Below are 15,512 nucleotides of genomic sequence, written 5' to 3'. Positions count from 1 at the left end.
AAGATTTAATTTTGCCACATTTTTCATTTTCAATATAATCGGATGATTACAAGAGACAATTCATAACTTTTGTATTAAACATGTTGGATCTTGGTTAAAGCTATAGGGTGCTTAATCGGGTATTTCGATTCTAATCGAATTGAAAATGTCTGATTTACAAATTATGGGTAGACTTCAACTATGAAACTAGAATCAAACTGTTCTGGCGATCAACATTAATCATTTACATACTCATTCTATCCGTAAATATAAAATGTTTTTTTTTTAAATTATTCCCCTCAAAATGATATATTTTCCTAAAATAAGAATAACATCATTACTTAAATTATAAAACAACATTTACATAACATCTCATAAAACAAATGCTTTAGGCCACCCGCAACGCGTTACGCGGGTGGCCCGAGTCACGTTACGAAGGGACTAGACGAGCACGGGACGCGTTGCAGCGTCCCGTCCCGTCACCAACCCGCCGGATCCCCCGTCACGCCGAGACGCCGAGCGGGACGTCTCGCCACGCGCTCGCGCGACGTGGCGCGCTCCGGGGCGATGCGTGACGCTCATTCGCCGGCCCGCAAGTGGGTTTCGTCACGCTGAAGCAATAAATCATTTTTTAAAAAAAATCAAATTTAATAAAAAAAATTAAAAAATAAAAATTCGAAAACGGTAATATTACAGCTTTCGACCGTTTTTTCAATTTTTTTTTTATTTTTTATTTTTTTACTCTATAAATACTCCTATTTCATCCTCATTTCACACACAAACACACATCTATTCCTCTCAAATCCTCTCTATTTCCACTCCAATTTTCATCTCAAGTCAACTATGTTTTTCTTCTCCCAAATTTAATCAAACTAATGGATCCTTTTGAGCAAATGCGTCAAATAATGGAACAATCACTTGAAGAAGATCGACGCCAGGAGGCGGAGGAAGCTGCGCCACCCCAACGATGCTCCCGGACGTACATCCATCGTAACCGGAAGGAAGCCGTCGCAAGGTTAGTACGCGACTACTTCTGCGATAACCCAGTTTGGGAAGATACCTACTTCCGTCGCCGTTTCCGCATGCGGAAACCGCTATTTCTCCACATCGCGAATACATTGGCAGCCCAGGAAGAATTCTTCCAGGAAAGGTTCGACGCCGTCGGCCGTCCCTGCCACACGACGCTGCAGAAATGTACTGCAGCAATCCGTCAGCTTGCGACTGGACAAACGGCCGACGTGTTTGACGAATACCTCCACATTGGAGACAGCACTGGGCGAATGTGCTTGATCCAATTCTGCAAAGGCGTCCGGGCAACCTTCGCTGACGAATTTCTCTGGAAGCCAAGCACGACAAATTGCCAGTTTCTGCTCCACCTCCACAAAGAAGTGTACGGATTCCCCGGGATGCTTGGCAGTGTCGATTGCAGGCCCTGACAATGGAAGAATTGCCCGGTGGCGTGGAGGGGGTCGTACACCCACCCCACCGTTTTACTCGAGGCCATTGCTGACTACCGGCTATGGATCTGGCACGCGTACTTCGGGGTCCCCGGATCGAATAACGGCGTAAACGTGCTCCACCAATCCAACCTATTCGCCGAAGTTTTGGATGGTAAAGCGCCAGCCATCAACTTCATCGCCAACAACCGGCGTTGTAAAATGGGGTACTATCTCGCCGACGGCATCTACACGAAGTGGCCAACCTTCGTGAAGACGTGCAGCAGGCTTGTGAACCCAAAGCAAGCTCTTTTTGCGCAGAAGCAGGAGGTTGTTCGCAAGGATGTGGAGAGGGCGTTCGGGGTTCTCCAAGCGCGCTTCAACATCATCAAAGCCCCGGCTCGTACGTGGTTCATGGAGAGCATGCTCGACATCATGTATACGTGCATAATCTTGCATAACATGATTGTCCAAGACGAAAGACCCGAGGCGAGAAATTGGTTCGATCCTGAATCCCCCGGAAGTTCAACCGCAAGTAGTCCGCCGCGAAGTGGAGTGCATCCGTCTATACCAAAACGGTTGTCTATTCGGGTAAGGACACGCGACTCTAGCGCCCACGCCCAACTCCAAGATGATCTAATTGAGCACACTTGGGCAAACTTTGGCAACCGGTAGACGAACATCATCGCCGGTAGAAATTAAATTATGTATTTTTCATTTTTTAGGATTTTTAATTATGTTTTGTTCTATTGTTTTAAGAATTTAATGTTGTAATTTTATTTTATTTAATGAAATGTGTTTTTATTAATTGAATTTGTTGAAAATAAAAAATAAAAAATGAAAACGAGTGAATAGTAATTTAAGGGACTGTTAATGGACGGATAAGAGATGGGGGTGGCAGGTTCCGTGTAGATGGCTTTATATAAGATCTCATTACTTGTTATAGTTAAATACGTAACCATTTAAGAAAAGTTACTGATTCTAGTGAGGGTTTCATTTATGAAAGCCCAAACTAAGCCCAAATAATTTTGTGAATGGGCCCAACAAAATCTAAACAATTGGACATGCTAACCCTAGTTTGAATATAGCTGAAGAGCTGAAATCAGCCTCTCTCTCCCCCCATACCCACCCCTAATCCCACCGGGCTTTATCGAACTCCACCGTAAGCTCATTTCAATCTCTTCTTGTAATTCTCAGTTCGTTTTTATTTATAGTGTGTGTATATGAGTAATTGTTTGACCTGAACAGGTAGATTTATGTATCTACGTTTGTGCATTTGTATTTTCGTAGTAGAGATTTGTGCGTGTTTGTGAAGGTTGTAATTCAATCTGTTTTTAATGCGGGTATTTTTCTCCATATAATCTGTTATAGTGAAGTAGAAATTTATATGTAGCTTATGTTGATGATTTCTGGTTTTGTTTGGACCATATATTTCATAAGGCTTTATTTTGTATTTGCTGAAATACTAAATCGAATACTGGACCTATTAATTTAGAGAAGACGAAAGGAAAGTGTTGTTTATGCATTGGCTGTTAGTGATTTGAAGAAGTGAGGAGCTGAGTTTTGTTATGTGTAGGATGGCTGAGAAGGGAGGACAGATTGTGCCGGAGTCTGTTTTGAAGAAACAGAAGAGAACCGAGGAATGGGCCTTGGCCAAGAAGCAGGAGGTTGCTGCTCTCAAGGAAAAGAAATCGGCAAACAGGAAGCTGATTTACAACAGAGCTAAGGAGTATGCCAAGGAGTACGCAGCACAGGTGCTTTACGAGACTCTTGCTGCTGTAGTGTATGTTACTATATGGTTACTTACTTAACTTGTTTCTTTTTATTGTGCCTTAGGAAAGGGAACTCATTCAGTTGAAGCGTGAGGCGAGGTTGAAAGGGGGATTCTATGTGAACCCAGAAGCTAAGCTGCTGTTCATCATTCGTATTCGTGGGTACGTAGTTGTGTTATGTGTAGTGGTCGGATTGGTCTTGTTTGATTGATATTGTCTAACTTACAAGTCTTCTGGCCTTGATCATTCAGTATTAATGCGATGCATCCAACGACAAAGAAGATTTTGCAGCTGCTTCGTCTGCGTCAGGTGATGATTCATCCCTTTTATGTTCTTTTACATTTCTCTAACATATTGGCTTCATGGCTGTGATTATTTTTAATTAGTGTTTCTGATCAATTGCTTGAGGTTGCCAATTAGATAGGTAGCTTTTTTGTGAAATTGTAGTGACTGAACTTACTGAAAATCGAGCACTTCATATTATGTTACAGACTTACAGTTCCCGTAGTGAATTTATGGTCAGCACTGTGAAAGCTAAGAATTGTTGTTTCCTTGATACTGATTAATGTGCATGCTGACCTGATTGAGTGTTTATATCTCTCTTGTTCGACCCTCTTTTTGTTTAGTATGTCCTTGACTTGTGATCTTATTTCGCGCCATGAGCTTAATGAGTTCACACTTGTGCATACAGATTTTTAATGGAGTGTTCCTAAAAGTTAACAAGGCAACGGTAAATATGCTGCACAGGGTCGAGCCATACGTTACTTTTGGGTAAACTTCTGAATACCGTGGACACTCGAGCAATTTTGTTTATCAAGTATGCAGATCAACTGGATTGCACTTTCTCTCAGGTACCCCAACTTAAAGAGTGTGAGAGAATTAATATACAAGAGGGGGTTCGGCAAGGTCAACAAGCAGCGCATTGCTTTGACAGATAACTCAATTATTGAACAGGTTTGTTAATTTTCATTTCTGGGGAGACATGCTTTCTACACTAGTATTGTTCTTTATGTATCTTCACCGATGCTGATTTATGTTCCAGACTCTTGGCAAACATGGCATTATCTGCATCGAAGATCTTATCCACGAGATCCTGACTGTTGGCCCTCACTTTAAGGAGGCTAACAACTTCCTCTGGCCATTCCAACTATCGGCCCCCTTGGGTGGCCTCGAGAGGAAGAGGAACCACTATGTTGAAGGTGGAGATGCTGGCAACCGTGAAGATTACATCAACGAGCTCATTAGAAGAATGAACTAAGAATGAACTAAGTCTTTCTATTGTTACAATTTAATAGATTCTTTCTCTTAATGGTACGGTTTTGGGCTTGTTTTCTGGATAATTTTGTGATAAACTTTTTATGTGACCATCTGTTGAGCTGGAAGACAGAACAAATATACAAATATTTTGCACTTGTATGTGGTATACAATTTCCCTATAAATCTAAATACTACACAAATGATAGAGTTTGTCGATGACTTCAATTTTCTCAAGATATTACCACTATTATTTAATTTCAATTGAATAACTTTCTATTTAATTAGGTAAAAATATTTTGTTGATAATGACGAGAAGTGGTTAATTAGAGATTAAGTTATGGCCTCACTTTAATATTTTTAGAGATTTCGTTTAGATATGACTCATATACATATAAACACTCCACATAATTATCCTTTTAAGGTAAATGGATAAATGGTTAATCATACGCGTATTCATGTATGTAGTTGGAGGTATATTCGAAAGATCCAAAAAATTTTGGGAGAAGTTTCCATGTGTTTATTTTTGCCCATTCCCTCGCAAACCTATGCAATTATTTCAGCTATATAGTATAACTTTGGTTTCAACTTTCAAATCAAAGTGGTCTGTGATTTGTAAAGATCTTGTTTTATTTTTATTGCCTTATGCGTTTCTGATAAGTTTCTGAGACGATGCTGATGAATCAAACCCTAATTTTGTTAAGCAGTATCCGTTTTATTTTAGTCTCTGATTCCTTTCTTGAACCATTCAATCTCAATCACTATATATATTGTATCATATCAACAATTCTTGATCATTAACATTTACTAAACATTACTTGATCATTACACCGCGGCGATCCAGTGGTGACGAAAGCACGAGCAATCGGAGGGTGTCCAATCGCAAATTCGCAAAAAGGTTTTGCACGAAGAAGCAGGAGCGGGTGCGCGAGGGCTCGCAAATTCACGAAAAGGTTTTAAATTTTTTCATCCTGAACATTTCAACTTGGATCATAATTGGTACTACACTAACAATTCCATCAATTTTTTAACGGTTTTAACTCGATTTTGACTGATTTTAAACGGTTTTAACCCGAATGGGACTGTTAAAACCATCAAAATCGGTCAAAATCGGGTTAAAACCGGTTAAAAATTGACAGAATTGTTAGTGTATGACCAATTGTGATCCGAGTTGAAATGTTCAGGATGCAAAAATTCAAAAGATAAAGTATATGACCAAAATCGTAAAATGAGCATATGTTCAGGACCAGTTTTAGCATTTAATCATAGTGAAAATATAATTTGGTTATGTTTTCGAAAGGCTGATATCTGTACAACTTCAATGATTTTAGAACTTACAATAGTATATTATTACACTATAATAAGAAAACTTCACTTATTAAAGAAATACTTAAACAAACTTTTTTTTCAAATTTTTGAAGACCTTATAATATCTAGGGGGTTAGTGGTTTGTTTCCATTGCAAAATGTCCATATGTGAAAATTGATTAAAAATGGTTATTATATTAAAAACTGATATATATACAAGTTTTGTTTATTTGTTTACGAAGAATTTTGTTTGGAAAACTAATCTGTTTCATTGATACTTAAATTTCAATAGTTGTTTCATTTTAATGAAACAAATAACAGTAAAAATTGTCAGTCCTGGAAACAAGAAAATTAGTGAACTTTTTAATAGTAAATTAATTCACTCATAATAGTTCTTTATTTAGGAACGGCTAGATCTAGTGTATAGTTTTTAATAGTAAATTAATTCACTCATAATACCTAATTTTTGAACTTTTGAATTAGGAGCAATTAATCATACTACTATAAGCATATCCGTATATACAAACTCAGCCCGGCTCACTTTATCTGGGCTTGGGTCGAGATGGCCTCAACCTGACAAGGCCTTAATGGGCCTCAGTTGGGCTACGACGGTCCACTTCGAACATCAAATGAGAACTACCAATGTAAACATAATTGCAACTAAAAAGACACAGAATCTGCCTGTTTTAACAAGAAAACCTACTATTCCTTCCCCATACATATCTAATCAGCAGCATCTCCATAGCAAACCACAAATTCAAATAAAGGGATATTCATTTAAAGACCACTGATATACTTGTGTGTGTAAATCTATATGTACAATCCCCATCCATCTCCCAAGAGATGGCACTGTTTCCAGCCAGATAATTGAAAACAACGGCCTCAACTTCGGATTTAACGTAGTAAACTCTCCCTATTGACTCCTCGGCTGTGCAGCCAAACATGGAGATGCTCACAAGATATTTCTCTAGGTATGAGGAAAACGCACCCAATGAACGATAACCTGTGATTCACACGGCCAAGACCACGACGTGCAAGCCACCCTCCAGTCCCAGCCTATCTAAGAAGACAAAAGTGCAATCAGCAAACAGATTCTATCTACTAAAGCAGTTCAATAGAGGAGGTTTTGTTTCATGATTCTAGCGACTATGACTGACCTCACGAGCTAGTGCCAAGCTACTCCTGGAGTACTAGTCCTTGCTCGAGCCTCAGCCAGTGAAACAGCCATGGCTAACATCATTTGCTCCTCAAAACTCTCGGGAATTACTGATCCTGCGACAGGTTGAACCCTGTTGTGGTTCTCGTCTTCCTGGGGGACAGAGGGACTGCCAACATCCCCAAATTCATCAGAGCCTCCGTAACTAGTTCCTACTTCAGCCATTTGAGATCGATGATCAGCCCATTCTCCAGCATCCCCGGTCATTGCCAGCTGGCTGTCGGGTGATACCATAGTGCCACTCTCTGCGGGAAAATAATTTTCAGATTCCTGCCCCTCACCGTTGGAATACCTGCTGCTCCCAGACACGTTATATCCAGATATGTCACCGCCATAGCTGGTAGGGGTCCCTCCGCTGACCTGCTGACGTTCAGCAAGGGCTGCGATAGCGCAAGCAAGACCACCAGAGGGAGACGACGATGATCCAGTTGCCGGAACTATTTCTGCTAATGAGCTGCGATTGTCTACAATGTATTCTCCTGACTGAACTGCATCACTGTAAGATAGATCTTGATGCCTGCCATTTTCCTATATAATCATCGAGGACATACAGTTGAAAACTCAAGTTAGTGTCACATTGTCTTATTAGTGTATCCCAATTCAGGGATCAGACCCACATGAACAAGTACCCCGAATTAACAAAATTAAAACATTCTCAATAAACCAAAAACTAATTCTTAAACAAAAAAAAACTAGAAATGAGAGTTAAATCTGTGTTGAAAGTAAAGCACATTGGTTTTCATGTAAAACTAAGAACGGATTTGGATGATTCATTCAAGATTACTAGTATATAGGTTTGAAGATGAAAACATGAAGCAATAACTGTCTTATTTCTTTATATATATAAGTTCTCATCTAAGGATGTCCTGCCAAGGAATTATATTTGACATGATTTCAGTAGATATTGGATTTAACAATCATGCATCGGAACTCCATAATGGCATGTAACTAGAGAATGCTTTGGCTTGAAAAAGGTATGAAAATATGTTCATGTGACGACAATATCCAAGATTGGCAAACATGATATAGTATAGACAAATAATGCAGAGCTCTGGCTCCTCGAGCAAATATTATGAGATTAATTGTAAACTAAAATGTCGAAAAACAGCACCTGAATAGACAGCCAAATTGCTTCCATAACCATGATGTCCTCAAGATCTAGGTCAAATTCATCCTCCCTGCATTCAGATTTTAAAGAAAATTAACACAAGAAAATTATGTCACATGTTCAACCATCCACTAAATCTCTAAGTAGCAATCACTAATTTCATAGTTGCAGGTTGGAAAAAACCATATTATAATCAGGACACTTTCTGAACATTCCAAATGTGCGAATAATTATAAATAGCAATGGGTTCTTCTAAATAGATCAAGCTAACAAGAGAAATGCCATACCTAGTCTGCCTTTGGCGTTGTGGTGGTCTTATTGCTGAAGTTTCACTGGACTCATGTGAAGCAGTAATTTCTTCAGATTCTATAGCAGAAACAGAAGTGGGCGCTGTGTACAGGCAAAGCACAATGATTACACGAGCAAGAAATCAATATATGCTGCAAGCAGCTTAGATCAGTTACCTTGGATCGAGCAATATTCAACCTCAGTTGGTGCTCTCATACTGCTAGAAGAGCTTATTTCTCTTAGTTTCATAAACTTTTCTTCATCCTGAAGTTCTTGATGCCTCATCCTTATTTTGGCCTCAATGACTCGTTGTTCTTCCTGTAGGTGCAAATTATAGTGGACATTTCAGTGATGAGTGTATTTTAACTACCAAGAAAACTAGCAAGTTAAGACTACAGAATAGTAGTAAACCACTCTTACAAGTTGTTCTATGTTTTTCTCCTCCTTCGTCTTAACACCTCGATACTCCACAGCATAATTTGAGGTTTTGCAGAATGGACACCTTTAACAGTTAAGACAAGCACAAGCTGAAAAACTTTACATGTAACAAATTCAAACACAACTTTCCTTGAGCAAATACAGTTATGATACGTGTTTGTTTGTCTGTGTGTGTGTGTGTGTGTTCCGTGCGGTTTGAATCAGTAATGCGTAACATCTAACTCATAGACATGCAATCTCTCCTTTCCTTTTCTCTGTTTCAAAGGGAACAAACACAAACAATTCTGACCAAGCCGAAATCTATGAAACTAAGGATACTGTGTAGGCCGCGTCGAATTGGGGGTCTTCATCTGCAAAAAACACTCTAAAAGTGGGAGCAGTTTAGCAAAATAAAAAACAAGAAAAAAATAATGAACATTCATCACTTAACAGTAAAAAAAAGACCATTTAACTGAACTAAGAAACAAGTAAGAATCTATACCTGTACAAATGCCTTTCGTGCAGCATCTCGACCGATTAAGACTTGGATAGTACTGAAAACACCCAACACCAAAAAAGATATACATAAATAACAGGCATCTCGCATAGAAAAAGACAACGTATTAACATTATACAAGAAACACTACAAACAATCGGTCATCAAGACTGAACAGCTATAGCAAAATTCCAAATTTATAGATCAAAGCAAGTATTGAAACATAATCCACTTATTTTTTCAAACTATCACCTAACTATACTAAGGATAACAATCAAGTTCAAGTTCCCCATTAACAATTCATGTAAACTAGTTCATTATACAAAACCAAGAAGGATATGCATTAAAGGACAGGCATCTCACTTAGAAAAAGAGCCTATTACGCATTATACAATAAACGCTACAACAAACTATCGTTCATCAAGACTCAAACAAGTGTCACGTATCTCCAAATTTATAGATTAAAGCAGCTCTTGAAACATAATCCACTCATTGTTCAAGCTATTACCAAACTCTAATAAAGATACCCATCAAAATCAAGTTCCCCATCAACAAAACTTCAATTACAACCTATTACGCATTATAAAAGAAACGCGGCAACAAACTATCGGTCATCAAGGCTGAAACAAGTAGCACACAACTCCAATTATAGAAGAAATCAACTATCGAAACATAATCCACTTCTTATTTGAACCTATTACCTATCTAAATAGTAAGGATAACAATCTAATTCAAGTTCCCCATCAACAATTCTTGTAAACTAGTTAACACTCGGAAAAACTTTGTCCAATTTCCATTACATTACACATTCTTAACTTCTTTCAAAAGAGTCTATTTCCCCAATTTAATCCTATCATAATCCCACTACATTTTCATTTCAGAGAACCAGAGCAGAATAAATAAGATTAAACAATATCTCTAGAAATTAAAAGAAAAAATGAAGAACACAAACCAAGAAGCAAATGGGGCACTCCTCAAGGTCACAGGCAGAATCATCATCACCAGGGTAGCAAGGCGCCAGCTTCGAGTCAAGAATCAGCTTCCGAAGCTTCTTATGATCCACATCTCTGTGTTGGTACAACCCCTGAGGCCTAGTGTACTTCTCATCCACCACCTGCCTCCTCCCCAATTTATTCCCCATCACCAATCCCTTTCAATTAACTCCCAAATATCTCACAATCCCAACTAAATTCTCACTGTATCCAAACATAAACCACCAATTCCACTCAAGACAAACACCAATTTTTGAAACAAAAAATCGGAATTAAATCTTGGGGCAAGAACAAAACTGCCACGGTTTAAATTCTCTACTATACACAGGTAAATTATGTGCGGTTATACATACATATGTGTGTGTGTATATTCCAAACGGAGAGATAGAGAGAGAAGAAGGAACAAGATCAGAACTTTCTCTGTTGATATCTGTGTTGTTTTGCGTGTGTGTATCGATACATATACGTGCCTTGTGTGTGTATATATCTAGTGTTTATGCCATTGTTTAAACAAAATTGAAAATTAATGCGGAGAGAGAAGAACACAAAAGAGACGTCGACATATATATATATATATATTTGAATTTAATTCATCATCTGATTTTGTTTTCTTGTACTTTGGATTTCCCTCTCACTCATTATCAGAAAATTTAAGAATTAAAACTAATAATGTTTCATAAAAAACACACACGAAAGTTTCGATTTTTAACCAATTAATTGCCTTAATTGACAAAGAAATTAATTTCGTAATCATGTGGATTAAGAGCATCCACAACCGTGCTCTTGCCAGCGGTACGGTTGTGGGCCCGGCCCCACTTTTTCTGTTTGCTCTCTGGCAAGAGCACAACACCCACAGATGTGCTCTTCCGCAAGGACAAGCACAATTCAATTTAAAATTTAATTAAACAAAAACATTTCCATAATATTAAAATTCATTAAAAAATCACAATAAATAATACAAATTACAAATAAAATAAAAAAGATATAATTAAAATCCTAAAATTTAAAAATTACATAATTAAAATACTAAAAATTAAAAATTACATAATTAAACTCCTAAAAATTAAAAATTATATAATTAAAATCCTAAAAATTGAGATTGAGAGAGTTGTTTAGTATAGTGTCATTTTTTGTGTTTGAAATGAGAGTATTTATAGATGAAAGTATGAATTTTGGGGTAAAAATGATGGAAAAAAAATTAAAAGTGTGAAAAAATGAATATATTTTATTAGGAAGTGAGACAATATTTTTTTTAATTAATTTTGAAATTTTCAGATTTTTTCGATTTTTTTTAAAAAAAATAATAAAAAATGATAAATCAACGGGCCAATCAGAGCATGCCACGTCGACGCCTTGTGCTCTTGCCGCTGGCACGGCCGTGCTCTTAGCTAAGAGCACGTCCGTGCCAGCGGCAAGAGCGCAGCGGCGGCGGAGCGCGTCCTTGCCAGCGGCAAGGACGGACGAGCAGCATTCCACCACTGTTGGAGATGCTCTAAGATTCTAATTTATGAGTGGGAGTGTAATGGACAGAAGCAAAGGGATGGAGTGCAATAGCCGGAAAGAATCGAGGACTTGAGAATAAATAATATAGTTGAAGAATATATATCTTCCTTTTTATTCTTTTCTTCTTTTATTCTTTTGAATTTTTTTACTATATTTTTATTTGTGTTATTTTTGATACGAAGAATAAAGATAAGTTCACCTACTATCACACTTCTTGTTGATTCAATAAGTCGGGATTTAAATCATCATAATTAAGGGACAAACATAAATTATTAGACATTAGGACATGTTTAACGAAATCTTTTTGGGACTGTCTTGATACATGGCCTTGGCTTATGCGCTGCGGGGGATAGCTAGGCGAGCCGTGGACCGAGGTATGGGCCATTTATGCAAACTATAGTGTGATCCAGACCGAGTGAAAGTAGTCATTCACTTTTCAATGCACTACAATAAAAAAAAGGTTAAGGACACTAATTTATGTGTCTAACTATACCACCAACGTTTCATAAAATGTCTTTATTGTTGGTGTCTCAACTAAAATTAGGGACGCTTCTTTTGCGTACTATATTATGATATTTATAAAAATTTTAAAAGCTAGTAATTGTGTCTTAATTTTTGTGTCCTGAAAAGATTAATTTTTTTGTAGTGATGTGTCAATTCTGGGTTGGACTTGATACGTGGGCTAGACACATGTGTTGCGAGGGACTGGAAGGCGAGCCGTGGATCAAGGCATGAGCGATTTATGCAGACTATAGTGTTATCCAGGCCGAGTATAACTAGCCACTCACATTGATCCATGTATCAATTTTGCGATTCGGATTTTCACCGAAAATGTTTCATTGTTTTCTTTACTTTTTCACTTAATTCTTCATTAATTTTTTATTAATAATTCTATATGTTTTATTTTAAATATGCATTTTATTCATTGCTTTTTGTTTTATAAATAAATATTAGTATACTTTTAAAATGTGTGAGAATATTGAAATAAAAATATTAACTATAAATTAAATAAGTATGGTGGGATCATGAGCAATATATGTTTAAATTTATTTGTGATCCGGTTGTTGCGAATGTTTCGGACATACTGTAAAATACCGATTCCACACATGAATAGAATATATAAGTCTAATTCATATGCAAGTCACTAATTTGAGGTCCTTTAAATGCTCATGTATTTATAAAAAAAAGAATAAGATAAAAATGAAAGTGTTGTACGCGCAACTTATCATGCGTGTATACAAATGCCCCTACACTATCATTATCATTTTTTTTGGTTTGTTGTTTGTACAATGTATTGCTTTTTTTGGCCCTTTTTCTTCTTTTAATTTCACTTTTTGTCTTATCATTGCAATATTTTTACTGTTATGTATGAAAATAGTATATAATCATATTCCTAAGAAAATGGAATGTGATAATGACATATATAGCTTAGGGTTCCAATTATAACTAGTGTGGAGTACTAGTTATCATTACTTTCAATGGTTTCAAAATTTGAGTTCACTTGATTATATATGTTTCAACTTTATCGTGGTATGAATGTCAAATTATTTTGTTTAGGTAGTTTTCATGTATGGTAAAATACTAATACTACTTGATTTTGATTTTGAAAAACCAGTCTGAATCAAACTGAAAATTTGAATTTTGAAAATGAAAATCCAATCCAATCCAATCAAAAAATTCGAACTTAATTTAATAGTGTTTCAGTTTGATTTGGTTAAATTATTCTACAAAGAAATAGTTTTTTATTTACGCCTAATTAAACTTGATTCAGCTTTTGGAGATTATATTTCAATATTGTACAACTGTTTGTATTTTTTTATGGTTCGGCGATTATTGAGACAAAAAAATTAGGAAGTTTCCTTATAAACCTAAGTTCAGTTGAAGTATACTTGCTTTGTTTCCTTCACCTGATTCAGCAAATAAAATTCATCTATCTTGTGTCATTATTTGGATATTTATCATATTATGATTATATATGATTTTGGTTGCTAATATGTCTTCGGAGAGTTTGAGGAACTAACAAATTTGCCATAAATTATACTCCGTAATTAATATACTTTAAAGACACATACAAAGAACTACATGCACACAAAATAAGAGAAAAATAAGTGGGAATAACAATACCTCTCAGGTCGTCAACAAACAATCACGAGAAAATGACAACAATACAACAAATTAAAACCATATTACAAAAGCTAATCCAAACTATAATCAATCTTTAAATAAATTGTTTAAATACATTACTCCAGTGTCATAAAAAATTGTGTTGGGAAATTCTATGTACTATTGTATACGCTTTAATGTGTTTACTATAGTTGTTGAGAAATTGCATATCGAAAACAATATTAGGAAAAAGTTTGATATCAAATTTCAAAGTGATAATTTAAATGGATCACTGTATTCAACACAAAATTACCCTCCAAATAAAACACCTAGGGATATAGGCAGTAAATGATACTTATAAATAAATGGTTGTAGCTCCGCTAACCTTATAATATGCATTAATATTAAATTATTCTCAAAATTATAAACCCAACAATTTTTGTTAAGGTTGGTTAACCTAATTAGTTTTTTCTAAATGATTAATCCTTTCTGTTTAGAATTTTTAATAAGGAGCTTAAATTAGTTATTATCACTATTAATTTATTAGTCATTGGATTGTAGAGGAAATGGTCAAGTCACTACAATACCGAAAAATATTAAGGACATTTTTTGTTAAATTGGGCCAAGCTGCCACCTATACACGATGTGGAAACTCCGTCATTCATTGTCGAGTCGCTGCATCCATATGCTGCCAACACCGCCAAGTGCCAACGACCTTCTTAACTATGTTCGACAACGTAAATTCAGTTTCTTGTGAACCTATTGTTTAATATCATGTTATATACATATTTCTTTTTCTCAATATTAAAACTGATATAATGAGGTCTATAATTGTTGAGCAAAATCTGATTTGTTCTACCATACGGTGGACCAACGATTGTACACCAGAATTAGATTATACTCCTATTAGACATATAGATATGCGTTCAACAACTTAACACCAACTATCAAAATGTTAAATTATTTGTTCTAACTTCTAATCAACTAGATTCTCAAGCATAAAATAAATTATCCACATATTTTTTATGTAGGTTAATTTCTTAAAACTTCACCAACTCTGATCTGATTTCGACTGGGGTAAATAATACTACTAGTAGTACTCCATTAATTATAAATATATAGAACTGCACTAACTCATGATCTGGTCTACTAACTTGGGCAGATTTTTCACTCACTGGGGTAACCAATAATTATAATTTTAAGTTAATAAACAAATGACCCTATTTTTGGACACTTTTAGAATGATATTTATTATTTAAACATATTTTTGGACACTTTCAGAATGATATTTTAAATGATTTGGACTTTAATTGTACCTATATTTTCTTTAATTCTTGTAATTTTTAATCCAAGAAAAATACCCGAGCATTATAATTCGAAAAATCATGAAGTTATGATATATTGAAATTATTCAAATATTATTTTTTTTATGAACATATGATGTCGTTTAATTCATTGACATTCTCTTGATTTATCAATGTTAGTACAATTTTATACTCCTATAAAATACTAGCTAGTGATAAATAATTGCAATAAAATCTAAATTTTAGTATAACTTTTGCCATTATTTAAAATGACAACAAATAAAATATAACCTCAAAGATAATTGTTGGTACGTCCAATTCAGGCTAATCAGCTGAC

The 15,512-nt window shown here is 35.8% G+C and overlaps 2 protein-coding genes across 4 annotated transcripts; one reads left to right on the top strand and one right to left on the bottom strand.

Annotated features, from left to right (window-relative positions):
- Window positions 1-2,447: 2,447 nt before the first annotated feature.
- LOC121772559 (60S ribosomal protein L7-4-like) lies at window positions 2,448-4,597 on the top strand. 2 transcript variants are annotated; one of them, XM_042169699.1, is made up of 7 exons: window positions 2,448-2,577; window positions 2,992-3,169; window positions 3,252-3,349; window positions 3,439-3,496; window positions 3,879-3,958; window positions 4,039-4,141; window positions 4,230-4,597. In XM_042169699.1, the coding sequence occupies exons 2-7, from the start codon at window positions 2,993-2,995 to the stop codon at window positions 4,443-4,445; spliced, it is 732 nt and encodes a 243-aa protein (XP_042025633.1). In that variant the 5' UTR covers window positions 2,448-2,577; window position 2,992; the 3' UTR covers window positions 4,446-4,597. The 2 variants fall into 2 exon arrangements, with proteins under 2 accessions (XP_042025633.1, XP_042025634.1); XM_042169700.1 differs by having other exon boundaries at window positions 2,534-2,601.
- Window positions 4,598-6,393: 1,796 nt separating this feature from the next.
- Window positions 6,394-10,795, bottom strand: LOC121770049 (E3 ubiquitin-protein ligase DA2L-like). 2 transcript variants are annotated; one of them, XM_042166847.1, is made up of 9 exons: window positions 10,226-10,795; window positions 9,280-9,331; window positions 9,117-9,162; window positions 8,781-8,862; window positions 8,537-8,678; window positions 8,360-8,462; window positions 8,076-8,142; window positions 6,906-7,492; window positions 6,394-6,808 (listed from the first exon to the last, which is right to left on the bottom strand). In XM_042166847.1, the coding sequence occupies exons 1-8, from the start codon at window positions 10,412-10,414 to the stop codon at window positions 6,914-6,916; spliced, it is 1,260 nt and encodes a 419-aa protein (XP_042022781.1). In that variant the 5' UTR covers window positions 10,415-10,795; the 3' UTR covers window positions 6,394-6,808; window positions 6,906-6,913. The 2 variants fall into 2 exon arrangements, with proteins under 2 accessions (XP_042022781.1, XP_042022782.1); XM_042166848.1 differs by having other exon boundaries at window positions 6,394-6,804.
- Window positions 10,796-15,512: the final 4,717 nt, after the last annotated feature.

This window comes from Salvia splendens, chromosome 16, assembly GCF_004379255.2.
Source record: "Salvia splendens isolate huo1 chromosome 16, SspV2, whole genome shotgun sequence".
NCBI lineage: Eukaryota > Viridiplantae > Streptophyta > Magnoliopsida > Lamiales > Lamiaceae > Salvia > Salvia splendens.
This window is presented reverse-complemented; position numbering and strand designations above follow the sequence as displayed.

Bases quoted from the DNA above. Each gene is read 5' to 3' on its own strand.
- LOC121772559 (XM_042169699.1), top strand. From the start codon at position 2,993: ATGGCTGAGAAGGGAGGACAGATTGTGCCGGAGTCTGTTTTGAAGAAA. The intron at 3,497-3,878 runs GTGATGATTCAT...TTGTGCATACAG, and splicing joins AGCTGCTTCGTCTGCGTCAG to ATTTTTAATGGAGTGTTCCT. The intron at 3,959-4,038 runs GTAAACTTCTGA...ACTTTCTCTCAG, and splicing joins GAGCCATACGTTACTTTTGG to GTACCCCAACTTAAAGAGTG.
- LOC121770049 (XM_042166847.1), bottom strand. From the start codon at position 10,414: ATGGGGAATAAATTGGGGAGGAGGCAGGTGGTGGATGAGAAGTACACT. The intron at 9,163-9,279 runs GTATAGATTCTT...TCCCACTTTTAG, and splicing joins CACGAAAGGCATTTGTACAG to AGTGTTTTTTGCAGATGAAG. The intron at 8,679-8,780 runs GTAAGAGTGGTT...TTGCACCTACAG, and splicing joins AGAAAAACATAGAACAACTT to GAAGAACAACGAGTCATTGA.